A 20,503-nucleotide genomic window follows, 5' to 3' on the forward strand; every position below is an offset into this window, starting at 1 on the left:
TAGTCTAATCGGTGGTACGTACACACACACACTAAAGGCTACTAACTGGAAAGGTGGCTACCCTTTACATTTGAAACATACCACATTAAGGCAATGTGTCTGGTTTGAATATCCTCCCTAACCTGAGCCCCTACTCTCTCCTACAGGTCAGTTCCCGGCCATCCATTCTGTGGGGATGTTCTCATCACCTGGGGTTTGTAAGCAGCCTTCAATTCTCAGCTGAAATATCCTTCCTCACTGAAGACTACTCTGGCATCCTACATCACCAACATTTCTCTTTTCCTTGCCATATTTAGCCCATAAAACACAGCTGCCAGCTGTCCAATTTGTTTCACATTAAGGTTTTTGATAATGTCCAAGGCAGAAGTAGGAAAAACACTTTGAACTAATTTTAAGCCTTTGTTCTCTTCAGGCACAGGAGAGAAGGGAAGCTAACAAGCTGGCATTAATTGGACACTGACTAGTAAGCATATGAAGGCAGGACACTGTGGGAGCCATTCTGAGTATGCTCCATGACACCAGCACACTTCTGGCCTGCATAATACAGTCACTATCCCCGAGACTCAGCTTAAAAAACGTGTTCTGGCCAGGCGGTGGTGGCGCACGCCTTTAATCCCAGCACTCGGGAGGCAGAGGCAGGCGGATCTCTGTGAATTCGAGGCCAGCCTGGTCTACAAGAGCTAGTTCCAGGACAGGAACCAAAAAGCTACGGAGAAACCCTGTCTCGAAAAATCAAAAAAAAAAAAAGTGTTCTGCCAGAAAAGATTTTTTGATGCCGACATCAGATAATACCTTTTTATAGTTATACTGGAGAACTTTCTTTATGGGCAAAGAGTGGGTATCTTATTTGTTCTCCCTCATAAACCTAGAAAAAAGGCAGGTCACCTGCCTAGGCTCTAAGATAAATATGGGCCAGATATGTTAATTCTTTGTGGTAGGCAGTAGTAGCCACGGTCAATTCAGTCCTGGTCAACTTCTCTCCTCTAGACGTAAACTGACTAGGAGGTCACAAACCCAACTTTTTAACCTAATAAGCAATCTCGAACATGAGCTTTTATGTTAGTACACACCACAGTGAACTTCCTGTTCTGGCTCTATAATTTAAAGAAAATAAGCGTAAAAAATCTCCCTTACTTAGATTTAAAGACTGGCATTCCATCAGCACATCTTTGTGCACTAAGAGAATCGTAGACACACTTGATTAGAAGGAGCTCACTCTCTCAACTCCAGCTAAGGCCAAATGCTTCACCAGGACAACCCAAATTTTGCTCAGATATGGTGGCAATATGTTCAGGAGAGATGACTTCCCTGGCTTGAGGAAAGAATCCTAATTTGTTTAAACCTCTTACAATACCCTATTGCCCTTCACTAGAAATTGCTTTGAGATTGGGCATGCCACCCAGTCTGAAACTGGGAGAGACTCAAAAGAGTTGCTGTCTCTGCCTGAGTTTCATATAAGAAGTCTTAGGGCTGCTGTAACCATGTGGTACCAATGAATGGAGAAAAGAGGCATCATTAATATACTGAGAAGAACAGAGCAAACAGGTAAGAAGCCATGGGACCGCCCCTCTCTGGAATTTTGGCTAAGAGTTGTTGCACATAGTGCCTGGCATTTGCCAAGTATTCAATTACCGATGAGAGGGAAAAGATGTTAAGGGCCTTACAATTACAGGCTCTGCCACACACCACTCTTCGCTGGGTTTTGAAAACATTCTGATTTAAGATTTGCAAAGAGGTTTGAGGAAAGAATTATGTTACCAAGTGGGAACGTTGAGAGTAGAGCTCTAATCTGCAGAACTTCAATCTGGACCAATCGGTTTTATCTATGGTGGAGCAAGTAAGTCCTAAGCACCCTAGAGTCGTGAGGCAGTGTGACAGAGTAGACACATGTCCTCTCGGGGTCAGGCCTAGCCACATGACTGCTGGTCAGTTCACATGTCTAAGTCTCCATTTCCCCATTTCCAGAATTAGGTCAATATCCCCCATTAGATTAAATTACTGTGAATATTAAATAAAACAATGAATGAACACTTTTTTTTCTTTTTTCTTTTTGTTTTTTTGAGACAGGATCTTTTTTGAGACAGCCCTAGCTGCCCCAGAACTCACTCTGTCGACCAGGCTGGCCTCAAACTCACAGAGATCCTCCTGCCTCTGCCCTCAAGTGCTGGGGTGACACCACCACCTGGCAAAACAAACACTTCTTAGCAAGAGGTTGGATACAAAATTAACTCTCATTAAATGGTAGCTCTTACTAAGAGTATTAATAACAAATTTTATTCAACTTGAAACAGCTAAAGATAAGGAGAAAAACAGAAGCCATTTCCATTTTAGGAAGAAAAATGTAGCTATTCTGTCCTGGTTTCATTTAAATTATTTCCTTTATTTTTTGAGATTATAATATATCATTTTCTTTTTCTTTCCTCCTTTCAAACCTCCCCATATGCCACTCCTTGCTCTCTTTAAAATTCATGGCTTTTTGTCATTAATGGTTACATGTATATATGTATGTATCTATATACATATACATTCCTAAATACACAAATACAACCTACTCTGTATAATATACTTCTGTGTATGTTTTCAGGACTAGCAATGTCAGAAGCTACACCATAAGCTATGCCAACATTAATGCCATGAACTGAGCAAGAACAGCAGACACACTGGAGTGGACAAGGAGAACCAAGCCTACAGGAAGAAGCACAGACGGCTAAGGAGTGCAGAGAGTGGAGACAGTCTCTCCCGAGGAAGGGCGCTCCATTCATTGCCTGCCCTGGCTTACCTACGTGCTAACACAAGGACTTCAACCTCTTAAGGGCTAAGAAGATGGCTCAGTTGGGAAAGCGCTTGTCATGGAAGCATGAAAATCTGACTTCCATCTCCAGGTGTGGCAGCAGGTACCTGTAACCCCAGCTCTGGGAAGCTGGGACAGAAGGGTCCCTGAGGTTTGCTAGTCAGCCAGTCTGCCAGAATCAGCAAGAGCCAGGTTAAGTAAGAAACCCTACCTCAGAAAGTAAGGTAGACAGTGATAGAGGAAGACATTTGATAGGGCTCTCTGGCCTCCACGCGGGCATACACATGCACACACATGCACACACATGCACACGCATGCACACACGTGCACACGCATACGCAGTGCACACACATGTACACAGTGCACACGCATGCACACACGTGCACATGCATACGCACACACATGCACACGCACACGTGCACACGCATGCACACGCACACACACATACACTTTAACTTTCCACATGCTCATATTTGGTGTAGTACAAGGTTTTCTACAGTATGGTTCACATCTTTAAAGCGCTTTCTAGGAGATGGATAGAAAGCAAATAACTATAATATACAACAGAGTAAAATGTGCTTGGGAGAAAAAACTGGGATCCTGAAGAAGGAAAAAGCAGGAGAAGTCTGAGGAACAGTGTGGCATTTGAGCTAGTCCTTGAGAGATGATGGAGCATAAAGGGCAAAGAGAACCTCCTGTCATAAAGACACAGCTGGGACAGAAGCAGGATCCGGAAAGCACATGGTACATCTGAAAATGGCAGAGTCACAGCAGAGAAAGGTACAGGTAATATGGCGGGAAAGACACCGGAATGCATCGTAAAGTCCACACGACTTCACAAGTAATGGTGAGCTATGCATGGTTTCTTTCGTTCTTTTTTTCAATTTTATGCTTTTATTTTTATAATATGAACCTTTCACCTACAGGTATGTCTGTTTCGCATATGTGTGTGGAGGTCAGGGAGGGCATCAGATCTCCAAGAACAGGAGCTACGGGCAGCTGTGCACCACCATATGGGTGCTGGGAATCAAATCTGGATCCTCTGCCAGAGCAGCCAGTGCTCCTGACCACTGAACCACCTTTCCAGTCCTGTCTATTTCGTTTCTATGAACACAGTAGCACACAATGATCTGTGTTTTAGAAAGATGACTCTGGCAGTTTGGAAACTTAATAGCCACAGCTTTTCCAGTCAAAAGAAAATAAAATGCATTAAGAGGACACCCACAAAGACCATCAAACACTCGGTTTTTACGGGTCCCTTCCATCAGGGTTAGGCATTAGAACGCAGGCCGTCAGTGGAGCACAGTGGGGCTCATGGCTGCGGCAGCCAACACGGGATCATTAGCCAGTGGAAACTGTATGACCAGACACAGTCAACTTCCTGTGACCTATTTTAGCAACTTCTTTGTACTGACTAATCTATTGGAGGGTGAATCACAAATTCAGCAAGAGACTGTGTCCTGGTGACCTCCCTTATTCCAACCCTGCATGAATATTTCCTTCTCTCCTGGCTCAGGGGCTTTTGAGAAACAGCATAATTGAAAAAGCAGTCATTTTAGTACAAGTTCCAAAAATTTGTCTTTTTTTTTTTTTTTTTTTTTAGTGAAAGATGGAAAAAAGAGAACTGAAGCAGTGTCACAAAGCTCAGGATGAAGGACCCGACTGCAGCGGTCTGTCTGGCCACAAAGAAAACCCCCGCTTGAGGCCTTCTCCTCAAGTCCTGAGAACAAGAAAACACCGCCCAGGAGCGGACCAGGTCACCGGAGCGGCACCTAGGAAACAAAAGCTCAGCTGACCACTGGCCTTGCGCAGCAGATGAAAATGGGAGCACAGTCAGGGAGGAAAAGTGAGTTCCATCCTGGCAGTTTGTTGAGTTTCGGGCTCTGTGGCGAATACAAAAGATTCCTTTAATTTTTTTATTTAAAAAGTTACCACTGCAGTTCATGCGGCAGTACTTACCAGTTACACAGAAACTCCCGCTCGTTCAAAAACTAACCATCCTTGTTTCCGTCGAGACCTTTAATTATTGATCTGAATACAGCAATTCGTTCCCGCTCAAACATGCCATAGAATGGAGCAGTTTTAGGCTGGGAAGGACTGCAAAGATAACTGAATCTGTCTCACTAGGTTTGTAGAGAGGCAGTAAGATGGTTTTTGAACCTATATGGTGGGTGAATCAGAAGCAGAGTTGGGGTCAGACTCCTGAGTCTTTCTAGACAGTCTCATCTTCCTCTACCATGTGTCTTCACTTACAGGTGTGTGTGTGTGTGCATACAATCTACTATTCATATATAAAAACATATCTTGCTGGGCGGTGGTGGCACAACCTCTAATCGCAGCACTCAGGAGGAAGAGGCGACCCTGGTCTACAGAGCAAGTTCCAGGACAGTCAGGGTTGTTACACACAGAAACCCTGTCTCAAGGAAGAAAAAAAACCACCCTATCTAACAGCCACATGTTCAATGGATTTTAAACTGTGTTTGTTTGGACTTCATTCTGTGACGGCAGGACTCCACTTTCTTCATCCTCTGAGGAACTCCTCCTGAGTACACTGTTCCTCAGGGAATAACAAGACAGTGACACAGGACAGTGGAAGGACATTAAAGACAGACACTCATCTACATTCCTTAAGAGCATGGCTTTATACAACTAAGATTAGTGTTTGGGTTGGAATAAGATTTTTTTTTTCATTTTTTTTTTTTGGTTTTTCAAGACAGAGTTTCTCTGTGTAGTAGCTCTGGCGGTCCTGGAACTCACTCCATAGACCAGGCTGGCCTTAAACTCACTGAGATCTGCCTACCTCTACCTCCTGAGTACTGGGATTAAAGGTGTGTGCCACCATGCCTGGCAGAAATCAGACATTCTTATGGTAGAGTCAAAGTCCTCAGAGTGGCAAAGCTGCCTGGGTACTGCGGACAGCAGGATTAAGATGCTGGGCCTAAGGAAGCTTCGGGCTCCACCACATACTCTGAAATCCTTTATAATAACTGTTGCCACTTTGCCTTTTTAGGTCTGTTTCTTTCTATCATTTTATGACCCACCCTTACATTTATTAGCCAGTCGTTTTCAGATAATGCACACTGTAATGAGATTGGATTCAAGCCATACCCCATGGTTGGACCCCCTGAAGCACCCTCTCTCCACTAGTCCAGCCAACATTCCTGTCGGAAGAGTCAGCCCTGGTCTGCCTATGTCTGAGGCAATGCAGTCTCCAGAGTGCATTCACAGGCATCTAAAATCAGGCAATCAAACCATGTGACAAGACCCCAAAGGTCAGCTCATACCTTACTGCCTCCCCAGTGTCTGCTATGTTCTGGGTGGCTCTGCCACTGGGAACTCACCCTGTGGGACAGCCATGACCCCAGGAGATTGGCTGATTTCTGTGCCTCCAAATCCACGGGGTCATATCAGCTCTCTGCACAGACCGAGATGAGAACTGTATACTCCAAAGAATGGATGGTGAGCCTAGTCTAGAATGCCTTCCTACTCTTAGCCTAAGTATTGGAGGCCCCTGCTCTTTACCTGGTAGGCAATAAAAACATGAGACATCTTGCTTGTTCCCCAGAACTTGTCTGAAAGAAAAGATGTGAGAAGCCTGCCATGCCTTTTGCCCAAGTTTGTCTATTCATGTTGCAATGACCAAGCAGTGGCTAAGATACGTCATTCTAAACCTGCAAAGTTCGGATGCTATAATTTCCTTTTCAAACTCACTACTTATATTTCATTATAAATTAGTATTCAGAATTTTAAAACTCAAGAACTAAAGAATAACAATCACAAGTCAGGAGTGGTGGTACACACCTTTAAACCCAGCACTCAGAGAGATCTCTCTAAGTTCAAGGCTAGTCTGCTCAACAGAAAGAGAAAGAGAGAGAGAGTTCAGGATAGCCAGGGTTACACAAAGAAACCCTGTCTTGAAAAGAAATAAGAAAATAAAAAAGAATAATAATCACGGTTTGTCAGATGCTCAAGGGGAAAGACCAGAGCATTAGAGATGTCAAGGATGCATGATTCATGAACTTATAATCAGAACAAACTAGAAAAATAAGGTTGGAAATATGATAACCTCTTCTTCTGGGTCCTGTCGAGGACCTACAAATGGCTAAGGTGACTTAATGACAAAATTCCATGTGAATTCTAACAGACAATCTACTAAGGTTATTTGCTAATTGAAGAGTTTTCCTATTACATAAATGTAACAGATCAAATACAAAGTTATCAGGTCTTTCAGGCACAGGGGTCCCAGCGATGTGTTGTCTCCTAAGTCTCGAAATCAGTCACCACATCCTTGCTTTACAATATCCCTTTCCTTCTGGTCCTACAGTCGTAACCCCCCCCCCCAGCTGTTCTTGAAGATCTGTGAGCTTAGAACAGTGGTTCTCAACTGGTGAGTCACAACTCCATTGGAAGTTGCATCTCAGATATTTACACTAATTTATAACAGTAGCAAAATTACAATTATGAAGTAGCAAAGAAATAAGTGTATGGTCAGGGATCAACACCACATGAGGAACTATATCAAAGAATCCCAGCATTAGGAAGGTTGAGAACCATTACCATTGCTCTAGGAGGAAAGATGAGGAATGGCAAGTTGTGGATTTGACAGGGAAGAAGAGTCTTGAAGGGTGACTTTGTATCGAATGTGGAATTGTGGCATGTCATGGACAGAAACCTTGCATTCTCTTATCTATATTCAAACTGATATCTTGTCTCAGATTACACTTACAAATTAAGCTTACTTATTAAATTGTTAAATATATCACTTGACTTACCAAACAGGTATGGCAGGTATAGAAGCTAACTTAAAAGCAGCAATAAAGGGACTACAGAGATTCCTCAGTGGTTAAGAGCTCTTGTTGCTTTCAGTTCCCAGCACCCACATGGTGGCTCACAACTAGCTGTACGCCAGCTCCTGGAGATCCAGGGAACATTGCACTCACACAGTGCTCATACATATGCAGGAAAATATGTATGCACATAAAACTTAAAGTTTTTTGAATTAGCAGTGGAGCATAAATGACAATAAAGGCTAAGAGGTAGCTTCATGGCAGAGTGTTTACCTAGCAAGCCAAAATTGAATTCCTGGAACTACTAAAAAACAAAACAAACAACAACAACAACAATTATATAAATACACGCACATACACACAGAGAACCAACCAGGGGCTGGAGGAGTGCAGAGGAAGCTGGTAGCAGAGCACTTGCCTAAATATTCAAGGCCCCAGGTTCAGTTCAAAGAACTAGAAAGCATGAACACACACACACACACACACACACACACACACACACACACCAATGAGTTGAGGTGAAGCCATTTATATTTAAGAGTTGAGTAAAGAATCATCAGTAATAAAATTTGGTAGTCATAAAGTTATTCTTTATCTTGAAGGAAAATGCTGTGGTAATTGGAAAGATGGCTTTTTATGTCACTTAGGAGAATATGTGTGTGAGCACAGTCTGACACACAGATGCACACATCTGTGTATAAACTGGAGGAAAATGAAAGGCCGTATACCACAAGACCCAACTGCCACTGGCTCTTCTCCTCTAACCTCTCCACCACATTCCTACAGGGCTGGGTATCAAACCCACGGCCTTGTTCATGCTAGGCAAGTGGTCTACAGTTGGGTTACACCTGCCCCTTCTCTCCCATGTGCACTCTATGAGTCTATCATCTCCATAACTTCTGGATCTCCATGCCCTTCACTTCATGCTCTCCGCAAGCTCTTCTGGAGCAGTCTAGCTCACTGTGCCTTCTGCTTCTTCCGTCCTCTTAGAGACACCGACACTCACTTGGATGTGGAATAAAATAACATTTCAGTTGGTCATCTATTGTCTCTCATTTTGAGTAATTTCCCCAGACTTCACTGACACTGACCCCTTGAGCAGAGTCTCCACACACCTTAAACACACCAGGGGGTGAGGCTGATAGAGTCCAGCGTGTGACCTGGCAACCATCAGATATGAATGAGCAGTACCACACAGTGCTCAGTATGAGGGTATTCTAACAAAGACAATTAGGAAGAGAGACTTAACCAGAGTCGTAATTTCACTAAATACCTCTTCAGAAGACAAAAGATAGCTGATCTGAAGCAAAGAACAAAATATTGGAGCGAGAAGCCAGGTGTGGCTGCTGGAGAGTTGGTAGGTATAAGGGAGACAGAGCAATGAGCAGCGCTCACTAAAGCGGATATAAAACATACCTGTATTTCCTTGAGCATCTTCAATCTTACTGGGTGAATGCAACAGAAAGGATGGCCTGGCAAAGTGAGGGCCTTGAAGGGACAGCTGCTGCTGCTGCTGCTGCAAAGGCATGGTGCTAAGGACTACATGGGTGACGTCAGACCTGGACCGAGCATGTCCTGGCTTGAAAGTCGTGGTCTCATCTAATAAGTCATTCACAGAGCGAGGTCTGTCCCTCCGACGCTGGCAGATGTTGAAAAAGTTGAAGGTTGATGCTTCTTTTTGTTCCATCCAGGAAAGGTTATCTGGGGCTGTCCCTCTCTGGACCATAAGCTGTTCTTTGGCAGGGAAGACATTTTGACCTTTGGTTTCTAGGAGCCTGCTCTTACAGTGGTCCCAAATCATGGTCCCCTTGCCTAGGGAGGCAACATTTCTCAAAGCACCATTGTCTGTTATGCTACTGAGTACCTCATGCCCCACCAGTTCAGGGACTTCCTGAATCCCATAAACTTCTGCTTGCTGCACAGCCTTTTCCAGCTTACTATCGAAAGTACTAAAGAAGTCCTCGGTCACCTCCAAGGCAGGGCTGATGTCATCCACTTCCAAAGCTTCCATGACCCAGGGTCCAAGAGGTCTAAGTCTCCTAAACTGCTTCAGGAAAGGGTGTCACGAACATTCAGCCAACAGAGAGCAATGGTTCATCGGTGCAGCTGAGGAAACAAGTGGCCGTGACCTTCACCTGGCCATCTAGAGGCTTATTCATGAGACAGCAGGGCAGTAGTCATCAAAGCGGTGCGGCACCAATCTTTCATATCCTGGAAGAACACAAACAAGACAGCGTTGGCACACACAGGTCTGTGCGGTCACTTTCCCTGTTCCCAGCTTCTTCTACGCAGCCGTGCACACGGGGGCACGGGCAGCACACAGCCGCCTAACTGTCAGGAATGCGCACGGCTCTCTACTTTGTGTGAGAACTCAGCAGAGCGGGGCAGAGCTCCCTGATGAGGGGAACAAGGCCAGCTGCTTTTATCCACACAGAGCAGCCTTTGAGGGCAGTTGTAAAGACAAAAACCTCTCATCTGTTGAATGAAAATAGTAAGCAAAAGACACGAGGGAGTCTGTGGCTGGCATCTAAAGTCATGAATGCTTTCCCAACACTGAAATTACTCACGGTCTATTGGTGAGAAGGTACAGGGAGAAGTAAAGAGGGAGGCTGGGCTTTGACTAAACCTGAATGTAAAATCACCAGCTTGTGCCTCCCCGGACCATAAAGCCTAATGGTGACTCTGGTCCTCAGAATTTCCCAATTTTTCTGGGAAAAGGTTCCAAGTGCCAAACTCCCTGGCTTCTAGCCTGACCTCAGAGTATAGGTCTAATCTGATATTAAAGGTCAGGCGTTTATGAACCTCTCATGGAATTGGAAGCTCGGCCAAAAAGCCTATGGTAAAATTATGGCCCAAGTGGCAGGCTTTAGTTCATCATTTCCTCTCTCTAGATCTGAGCAGAAAGAATGCCACATGAGAAGCGCTGTCCCTCCGTGGTTGGTATAACTAGAGTAGACCTTGATTGTGGTACCACCCACCACTGCAGACAGCAACCGCACACACCTATTTAAACTCAGCAGTCTAAGTTCCTCAGGCACTCTGCTGCATTTCACGTGCCCAGAGGTCACATACATATACCTATATAATGTCTTCAGTACCCAGAGGTCACATACACATACCTATATAATGTCTTCAGTACCCAGAGGTCACATACACATACCTATATAATGTCTTCAGTACCCAGAGGTCACATACACATACCTATATAATGTCTTCAGTACCCAGAGGTCACATACACATACCTATATAATGTCTTCAGTACCCAGAGGTCACATATACATACCTATATAATGTCTTCAGTACCCAGAGGTCACATACACATACCTATATAATGTCTTCAGTACCCAGAGGTCACATACACATACCTATATAATGTCTTCAGTACCCAGAAGTCACATACACATACCTATATAATGTCTTCAGTACCCAGAGGTCACATACACATACCTATATAATGTCTTCAGTACCCAGAAGTCACATACACATACCTATATGTCTTCAGTACCCAGAAGTCACATACACATACCTATATGTCTTTAGCAAAGAACGGACAAAAGTAGGCAACATCTTCTTTCCTCTGTACTGCTTATATATAAGTAGGTAAAAACTATCAATACCATTAAACATTGCTGAACAGGTAGAGAATTTTTTTTTCAAAAACTATGATTAATCAATTAATTTTTAGCTCAAGCATTTTTAAATCAATAGCACCAAACTATATTGCTTAGTATATGTAAATTAAACTAGTATATGCAAACTTTTATTTATCTATTTATTTAACAAGCTGACCTCAAATCCACTATAAAACTGGAAGAGATCCTGACCCCCAATTCCCCAGCCTCCAGCTCTGGGGTATAGGTGTTCCCTACTATCCTTGATTTTAGGTGATGCTGGAGGTCAAACACGATGATTCAAGCATGCCAGGCAAGCACTCTACCAACTAAACCCTAACCCAGATCATGGGAACTGTGGCCAGCTTTCCCTATAAAGCGTGCTGACTATGAACTATCTCTTTCCCCTTGTGTTAGAACAGCATACAATGTTTCCAATGTTTGGGGCTGAAAACAGGGCTTAAATTTGTTTGTCCTTCTGAGTCTCAAGCTTCAGTCTCCTGAATTATGTAACAAGTTTTAATAATTCTGAAATGTGAATTTTTTCTAATTTCATCTTGTATTTCAGAGACTAAGAAAAATTACTATATTCAAAGTACAAGATTCCCATTTACAGACGAAATATCATCATATAGATCATTAAATTAATCTTCTAAAACTGCCAGCATTCCTTTTCTTACCTACCTACCATTAGACCCAGTGTGGAGGCAGTGTGCATGAGTGAGTGTATGTGTGTGTGTGTGCATGAGTGAGTGTATGTGCATAAGTGAATGTGTGAGTGTGTGTGCATGCATGCATGAGTGTGTGTGCATGCATGTGTGAGTGTGTGTGCATAAGTGAATGTGTGAGTGTGTGTGCGTGCATGCGTGAGTGTGTGTGCATGCATGTGTGAGTGTGTGTGCGTGCACGAGTGTGTGTGAGTGTGTGTGTGTGCATGCACGAGTGTGTGAGTGTGTGTGTGTGCATGAGTGAGTGAGTGTGTGTGCGTGCATGAGTGTGTGTGTACATGCATGAGTGTGTGTACATGCATGAGTGTGTGTGCGTGCATGAGTGTGTGTGTACATGCATGAGTGTGTGTGTACATGCATGAGTGTGTGTGTACATGCATGAGTGAGTGTGTGTGTGTGCGTGCATGAGTGAGTGTGTGCGTGCATGAGTGAGTGTGTGTGTGTCTGTGCGTGTGTGCATGCATGCACATGCACGTTTTACTAAGGGACAAATCCAGGGCTTTATAAATGCTGAAGATGTAATCTTTTTTTTTTTTTTTCACGACAGAATTTCTCTGCAGCTTTGGAGCCTGTCCTGGAACTAGCTCTTGTAGACCAGGCTGGCCTCAAACTCAGAGATCTGCCTGCCTCTGCCTCCCCAGTGCTGGGCTTAAAGGCGTGTGCCACCACTGCCCAGCTTGAAGATGCAGTCTTCAAACCATGCCAGTAGATGCTAAGGATCCAAACGCGGTCCTCGTGCGTGCACAGCATGCAGCCAACTGAGCCACTTAGCAGCTCCTTTACGTGGGCTTTTTGTTTGTTTGATGTTTTTCTCATGATTAGACTAGAGTTACACATTTTGAGGAAGAAGAACACAAAAGGAAGTGCCACTTCCCTCGTGTCGGAAGAATGTACCATCACAGGAGCCTACATGCCCACATGAACCACAATCACCCTTTTCTTTAAGCATCTGCCATATTTCAATATCATCATTTAACTTCCTCATGGATTTAATGCTAGTGTTTCTTCTCTCCACTAAAACAAGCTCGAGGAGCTCGGAATTTATGATCATTTTGCTAAAGCACATTAGATTCTCTGTCTGTCTGTCTGTCTCTCTCACAGATACATATTGAGCATCTATCCCTCACCTACACTGCCTGCTGTTTTATTCCTCCTCACTTCTGTCAAAGCTACAGAACTCTTCACATAAACTCAGGCTCGCACCACACCCTGGGTTTTTCTGTGCTGCAGTGACCAGCCAGTCTCACAAATTCATCGTAAGCTCTGAGGAACCCGAAGGCCAGCCACAGTACCTTTGCCCTCCCATACAATCACAGCAGTTTTTGGGGAATCCCTTTTCTCGACTTAAATTTTTGGGAATTGTATCTTTACTTGTAGTCTACTTCGAATATACTTCACTGTCTATAATTGAAGACGTCTTAAAGGTTGCCTCACTTGGCTTCAAATTAACTATAATAATAATAGTAATAATAATAATAATAACAACAGCAACAGCAACACACAGGTCAAAATATGAAGTGTTACTTCCTCTAGCAAGTGAACTCCAGTGTGTGGGTGCAGAGTGGTGAGTGTTTGCACAAGGCTGGGAGTCGAGAGCTAACTAGAACTCTGTTCTAAATCTGGCTCCACCACACTTGCTGGGGAGCCTGCGGCAAAGCATTTAACCTCCGGGTGCCTTTCTCACTTACCTGCAACCAAGAAACTTTCTGGGAGCAAACTGTTTTGCATGTAGACCATTCACGAGGTAGCTGATTCAGCATGCCTTTAACAATACAAACTATCATACAATTATGGATCTTCCACTGGATGGACCTCACCTCTGCATCAACCACAGGCTCCTGATCTCTCCCTGAAAAGACTAATCAGGTCAACATAGGCAAAGTCAGGATCCAAAGTCAATGACTTAATACTGGTTTTCTTTCAAATGCACTAATTTATAGGGCTTTATTTTTTTAAATGATTATTTTATATATATGTGAGTGTTCTGCCTGTATGTATGTATGTCTGGTATCACATGGATGTCTGATACCTAAGGAGGCCAGAAGAGGGTACTGGATCCCCTGGAACTGGAGTTACAGACAATTGTAAGCAGCCATGTGGGTGCTGGGAACCAAAGCCCAGCCTCTGGAAGACCAGTACAGACTCTTAACAACTGAGACACCTCTTCAGCCCTAATTACAGAATATTCGTTCTGTAAAAGGAAGTATTTTTCCCATTTACTATAGAAAGAAAAATTGAGATCCATTTGTCAATGTGGTAATCAAGAGTTCAAACCAAAGAATCCCATACATGCGTGTATCGAGATGTAACAGGATGGGGATCAGGATACTGTCTTTTTTCTTACAGGAAATCTGTTCGTATGCCCATTAGGCAAGGCTGAACACAGCAGTCCGCCCATACAGAGGTGGAGGCAGGGATGAGGAATACCGTAGGCTGGTGTACACAAAGATAGCAGCCTGATCACCTGAGCTGTCAGACAAAGGGGACAACTTCCTCCAAGGTACTTGTCAGAACAGAATGAGTGTTCACAGGATCTGGGAACATGCAGTTTCAGAAACTGCTGGAGTGGGAAGAAAAACTCACTGCCAGAGACACTTCAGGTCACCTGCTTATGGCAATCTTTTGGTCAGTACTCAGGGTTCTCACATGCTCTCTACCTTGGCAAAAGTTGGAGCTCACAGGGAGTTTTCTGAGTTACACAATGTGATGGAGCCAGTAGAAAACCTGACTAGCAAAGTGACCTTTCTGAAGCACAAACCATGATGCTTTTGCGAAGGCCCGCGGCGGGTGTTGACGCGATGTGATTTCTGCCCAGTGCTCTGAATGTCAAAGTGAAGAAATTCAATGAAGCGCGGGTAAACGGCGGGAGTAACTATGGCTCTCTTAAGGTAGCCAAATGCCTCGTCATCTAATTAGTGACGCGCATGAATGGATGAACGAGATTCCCACTGTCCCACAGCCAAGGGAACGGGCTTGGCGGAATCAGCGGGGAAAGAAGACCCTGTTGAGCTTGACTCTAGTCTGGCACGGTGAAGAGACTTGAGAGGTGTAGAATAAGTGGGGGGCCCCCGGCGCCCCCGCCCCGGCCTCACAATGTGTTCCACAATATAGAAACAGAAGAATCATTGCCAAATTCCTTTTATGAAGCTACAGTTACCCCGATACCAAAACCACACAAAGACCCAACCAAGAAAGAGAATTACAGGCCTATCTCATTCATGAATATCGATGCAAAAATTCTCAATAAAATACTGGCAAACCGAATCCAAGAACACATTAGAAAAATTATCCATTATGATCAAGTAGGCTTCATCCCAGAGATGCAGGGCTGGTTCAACATACGCAAATCTCTCAATGTAATCCACCATATAAATAAACTGAAAGAAAAAAATCATATGATCATTTCATTAGATGCTGAAATAGCATTCGACAAAATTCAACATCCCTTTATGACAAAGGTCTTGGAGAGATTAGGGATACAAGGGTCATACCTAAATATAATAAAAGCTATTTACAGCAAGCCGACAGCTAACATTAAATTAAACGAAGAAAAACTCAAAGCCATCCCACTAAAATCAGGAACACGACAAGGATGTCCACTCTCTCCATACCTCTTCAATATAGTGCTTGAAGTTCTAACAATAGCAATAAGACAACATAAGGGGATCAAGGGGATTCGTATTGGAAAGGAAGAAGTTAAGCTTTCGTTATTTGCAGATGATATGATAGTATACAGAAGTGACCCCAAAAACTCTACCAAAGAACTCCTACAGCTGATAAACACCTTTAGTAATGTGGCAGGATACAAGATCAACTCCAAAAAATCAATTGCCTTCCTATACACTAAGGATAAGGAAGAGAGAGGGAAATCAGAGAAGCATCACCTTTCACAATAGCCACAAATAGCATAAAATATCTTGGGGTAACTCTGACCAAGGAAGTGAAAGATCTATGTGACAAGAACTTTAAGTCTTTGAAGAAAGAAATTAAAGAGGACACCAGAAAATGGAAGGACCTCCCTTGCTCCTGGATTGGGAGGATCAACATAGTAAAAATGGCAATTCTACCAAAAGCAATCTATAGAGTCAATGCAATCCCCATCAAAATCCCATCAAAATTCTTCACAGATCTGGAGAAGACAATAATCAACTTTATATGGAAAAACAAAAAACCCAGGATAGCCAAAACAATCTTATACAAGAAAGGATCGTCTGGAGGCATTACCATCCCTGACTTCAAACTCTATTACAGAGCTACAGTATTGAAAACAGCTTGGTATTGGCATAAAAACAGAGAAGTCGACCAATGGAATCGTATAGAAGACCCTGACTTTAACCCACAAACCTATGAACACCTGATTTTCGATAAAGGAGCTAAAAGTATACAATGGAAAAAAGAGAGCATCTTCAACAAATTATGTTGGCAAAACTGGATGTCAATCTGTAGAAGAATGAAAATAGACCCATATCTATCGCCATGCACAAAACTCAAGTCCAAATGGATTAAAGACCTCAATATCAGCCCGAAAACACTGAACCTGATAGAAGAGAAAGTGGGAAGTATCCTACAACAGATGGGCACAGGAGATCGCTTCCTAGGTATAACCCCAGCAGCACAGACATTAAGGGCAACATTGAATAAATGGGACCTACTAAAACTGAGAAGCTTCTGTAAAGCAAAGGACACTGTCACTAAGACAAAAAGGCAACCTACTGACTGGGAGAAGATCTTCACCAACCCCGCAACAGACAAAGGTCTGATCTCCAAAATATATAGAGAACTCAAGAAACTAGACTTTAAAATGCTAATCAACCCAATTAAAAAAATGGGGCACTGAACTGAACAGAGAATTCTCAACAGAAGAAGTTCAAATGGCCAAAAGACACTTAAGGTCATGCTCAACTTCCTTAGCGATCAGGGAAATGCAAATCAAGACAACTTTAAGATACCATCTTACACCTGTCAGAATGGCTAAAATAAAAAAAAACACCAATGATAGCCTTTGCTGGGGAGGTTGTGGAGAAAGGGGTACACTCATCCATTGCTGGTGGGAATGCAAACTTGTGCAACCACTCTGGAAAGCAGTGTGGAAGTTTCTCAGGAAATTCGGGATCAACCTACCCCTGGACCCAGCAATACCACTCTTGGGAATATACCCAAGAGAGGCCCTATCATACAACAAAAGTATATGCTCAACTATGTTCGTAGCAGCGTTGTTTGTAATAGCCAGAACCTGGAAACAACCTAGATGCCCTTCAATGGAAGAATGGATGAAGAAAGTATGGAATATATACATATTAGAGTATTACTCAGCAGTAAAAAACAAGGACTTCTTGAATTTTGCATACAAATGGATGGAAATAGAAAACACTACCCTGAGTGAGGTAAGCCAGACCAAAAAGAAGAACATGGGATGTACTCACTCATATTTGGTTTCTAGCCATAAATAAAGAACATTGAGCTTATAATTCGCGATCCTCCTGAATATTAACCTTCATCAGGCGATGAAAGGAGACAGAGACAGAGACCCACATTGGAGCACCAGACAGAAATCTCAAGGTCCAAATCAGGAGCAGAAGGAGAGGGAGCACGAGCAAGGAACTCAGGACCGCGAGGGATGCACCCACACACTGAGACAATGGGGATGTTCTATCGGGAACTCACCAAAGCCAGCTGGCCTGGGTCTGAAAAAGCATGGGATAAAACCAGACTTGCTGAACATAGCGGACAAGGAGGAATACCGAGAACTCAAGAACAACGGCAATGGTTTTTGATCCTACTGCACGTACTGGCTTTGTGGGAGCCTAGGCAGTTTGGATGCTCATCTTATGAGACCTGGATGGAGATGGGCGGTCCTTGGACTTCCCACAGGTCAGGGAACCCTGATTGCTCTTTGAGCTGATGAGGGAAGATTGCTCTTCGAGCTGATGAGGGAGGGGAACTTGATCGGGGGAGAAGGAGGGAAATGGGAGGCGGTGGCGGGGAGGAGGCAGAAATCCTTAATAAATTAATAAATTTAAAAAAAGACATAATATTAGTCTATAGAATGGGAAAGGATCTTTACTTAGCATAAACCCACTCTAAAAACCTATGAAGAACTCAGGAAATTTGTCATAAAAAAAATAATTCAATAAAAATATGTGTTGCAGACCTAAACTGAAAACTCTCAACAGATGAACTTAAAATGACTGAAAGACAGTTAAAAAATGTTTAAACATAACAGCCTTAAGCCATTAGAGAAATACAAATTAAAACTCTGAGGTTTTAACTTATCTCTGTAAAAATGACTAAGATTAAAAATACTGCTAACAACTTATGTTTAAGAGAATGTGGGGTAAAGAGAAAACTCCACTGCTGGGAGTACAAACTGGCATAGCTGCTTTTGGAAACTCAAAATTAGGCAACTATCTGCCTTAAAACTCAGCAATACCCCTTTGGGGCCTAAGTAACCATCTTGGAGTAATTTCTGCTCCCGTAAGTAACCCCAATAGAACCCATTGGCTCACCAAGTTAAAAAAAACAAAACAAAAACAAAAAAACAAAAAAAAAAACAAACAAACAAACCATGATGCTTTCTATGGTTCTCCAGCACAGAGACAATGTGAATACGCTGATGGAGCACAGCCACGCCCACAGCAGCAGATCAGGACACTGGGGCGTGCAGCTTGGAACTCATGTGGAATCCCGCTTTATAGGCTTGGAGTGAGCATGAAACGGCCTCACTGTATCTAGACTCCAAGAAAAGACCACCACTGTGTCGTGAGATGAGCACTAGGGTCACACAAAGTATCTGCACAGTGACCAATGCTCATAGAAATTCTGGTACATAATGACAGATATGACAAGTCGCAACTCAGGGAAAGAAAATGCATAGTAAAGGGTGGCTTGCCCCGTATTCAACTGGAATCAAGACTGTACATTCAATTTCAGTCCCAGCGTCTCCATGAATATATTCTCTAAGAGCAAATACCCATAAATATTTTGAAGTGGAACACAACAAGAAGACGAGGGGAGAGGAGGAAAGGAGACGGGTCTGTTACTCATTCCTTATGACTGGGCCAGGCCACACGCCATGGACCTTCAATCATCTAGTGGCCTCCTCCTTACGCAGCTGCTACTGTCTTTCAAAGCCCACATCCTCCTAGATGGTATTAGTCAGTCCTTCATAGAAGCTTTGCCAGACTTCCCTGGTGTGACTAATTCTTCTCAAATCTATTGTGTGTGTACGTATGGACGCCTGTACATGAATCCACACATACTCTACAGTGTGTGTACAGGTCAGAGGAAAACTTAAGGGAGTCCGTTCTCTTCACCCTGTGCGTTCTGGAGATGAAATTCAGGTCATCTGGCTTGGCAGCAAGTCCCTGTGCTCACTGAGGTGTCTCTCCAGCCTGTGTGGTTGACCTTGATGGTCAACTTAATTGGATGTAGGAGACAGACCTCTTGCTCAGTCTGACAGCATTTATAGAGAGGTGGGAAGATGAACCTATAATGGGAACAGCACCATCCTATGTGCAGGGGTCCCAGAGAGAATTGAACAGGGACAGCGAAAGGAATGCCAGAATTCATCTCTATTTCCTGGCCGAATGCAATGTGACCTGGCTTTTCATGCTCCTGCTGACATGACTTCCCCCACCATGATAGACTATACTATCAAACGATGAACCAAAATAATCCTTCCTTCCTTTCTTGTGTTGCTTAACGGTATCTGACCACAACGATGAGAAAATAAGTAACGTGCCTGGGCGCTCTGCTCGTCACCTCCCCTCTTATGTCTACTCGTCACCTCTCCTCATCAAATCCCCGAGTCGGCTTCACTGATGGAGCTACATAATCAGTTTAAGGATGCTTGCAATTTCAAACATCTGCCTTCATTCTCTGACTCAGACCTGACTTCTGGGCCCTATGTGTCCAGGTAAGTGTAAGAAATTTCTACCTGGCCTACTTCATGGCTAAACTAAACTCATGTATCTTAACCATACTCGGTTGTTCAACTGTAATATTAGCTGAGTGCCCCCTATGAACTCTTTAACCGGACAGTCCAGGCCTTCTGTATCCTTGGCTCAGTCTCTTTCCCCAGTGTCCCCATTCTTCTGTATGCACCTTTTCTGCTCCGAACAAAAACACTACTGATTAAATTTTATGCTTTTTAAACTCTAAGTCTTTGCTGGCAACCATCACTAAGCTACTCTCTGCCACTTCTACCCATTAAACTCCTATCAACTCTTCAAGTGCCGCTCCAGCCCCGCCTCTGCACGCCTTCTTTGGTCCCTAAACGCATCTTTCTTTGAACTGCAGCAGTATAGCTCTTGTTCCTCTCTTACATCATGTGCTGATCTTACTTCCCAGTGACTCGGGATTCCAGCCCTCTCTGATGCCAGCACCCATGCTGCTGGAGTCAGCCCCTAACTACAACAGGGAATAACTGCAAGGTGCACCTAGGGACAGACCACAGAGCAACAACAAACACAACAAAGAACCCCAAATGTGCATCATACCCCAGAAGGATTGGGGAAGTACCTTCAGACCTAAAGATTATCATTGGCTCATAGACCTATTTGGAATTTTCTGAACACAAATGGGGTT

General features: G+C 43.5%; 1 protein-coding gene across 1 annotated transcript in view; it reads right to left on the minus strand.

Moving 5' to 3' along the window:
• The window catches only part of Plekhm3 (pleckstrin homology domain containing M3), a 161,554-nt gene that overhangs the window by 128,490 nt on the left and 12,561 nt on the right, over nucleotides 1-20,503 (minus strand). The window contains exon 2 of the mRNA XM_041631814.1: nucleotides 8,995-9,789. Coding sequence (XP_041487748.1) covers nucleotides 8,995-9,589 — 595 coding nt within the window. The 5' untranslated portion in view covers nucleotides 9,590-9,789. The remainder of the gene's footprint in view (nucleotides 1-8,994; nucleotides 9,790-20,503) is intronic.

Source organism: Microtus oregoni, unplaced genomic scaffold, assembly GCF_018167655.1.
Source record: "Microtus oregoni isolate MIOR12 unplaced genomic scaffold, Mior012 000038F_ref0000394, whole genome shotgun sequence".
In the NCBI taxonomy this organism is placed as follows: domain Eukaryota; kingdom Metazoa; phylum Chordata; class Mammalia; order Rodentia; family Cricetidae; genus Microtus; species Microtus oregoni.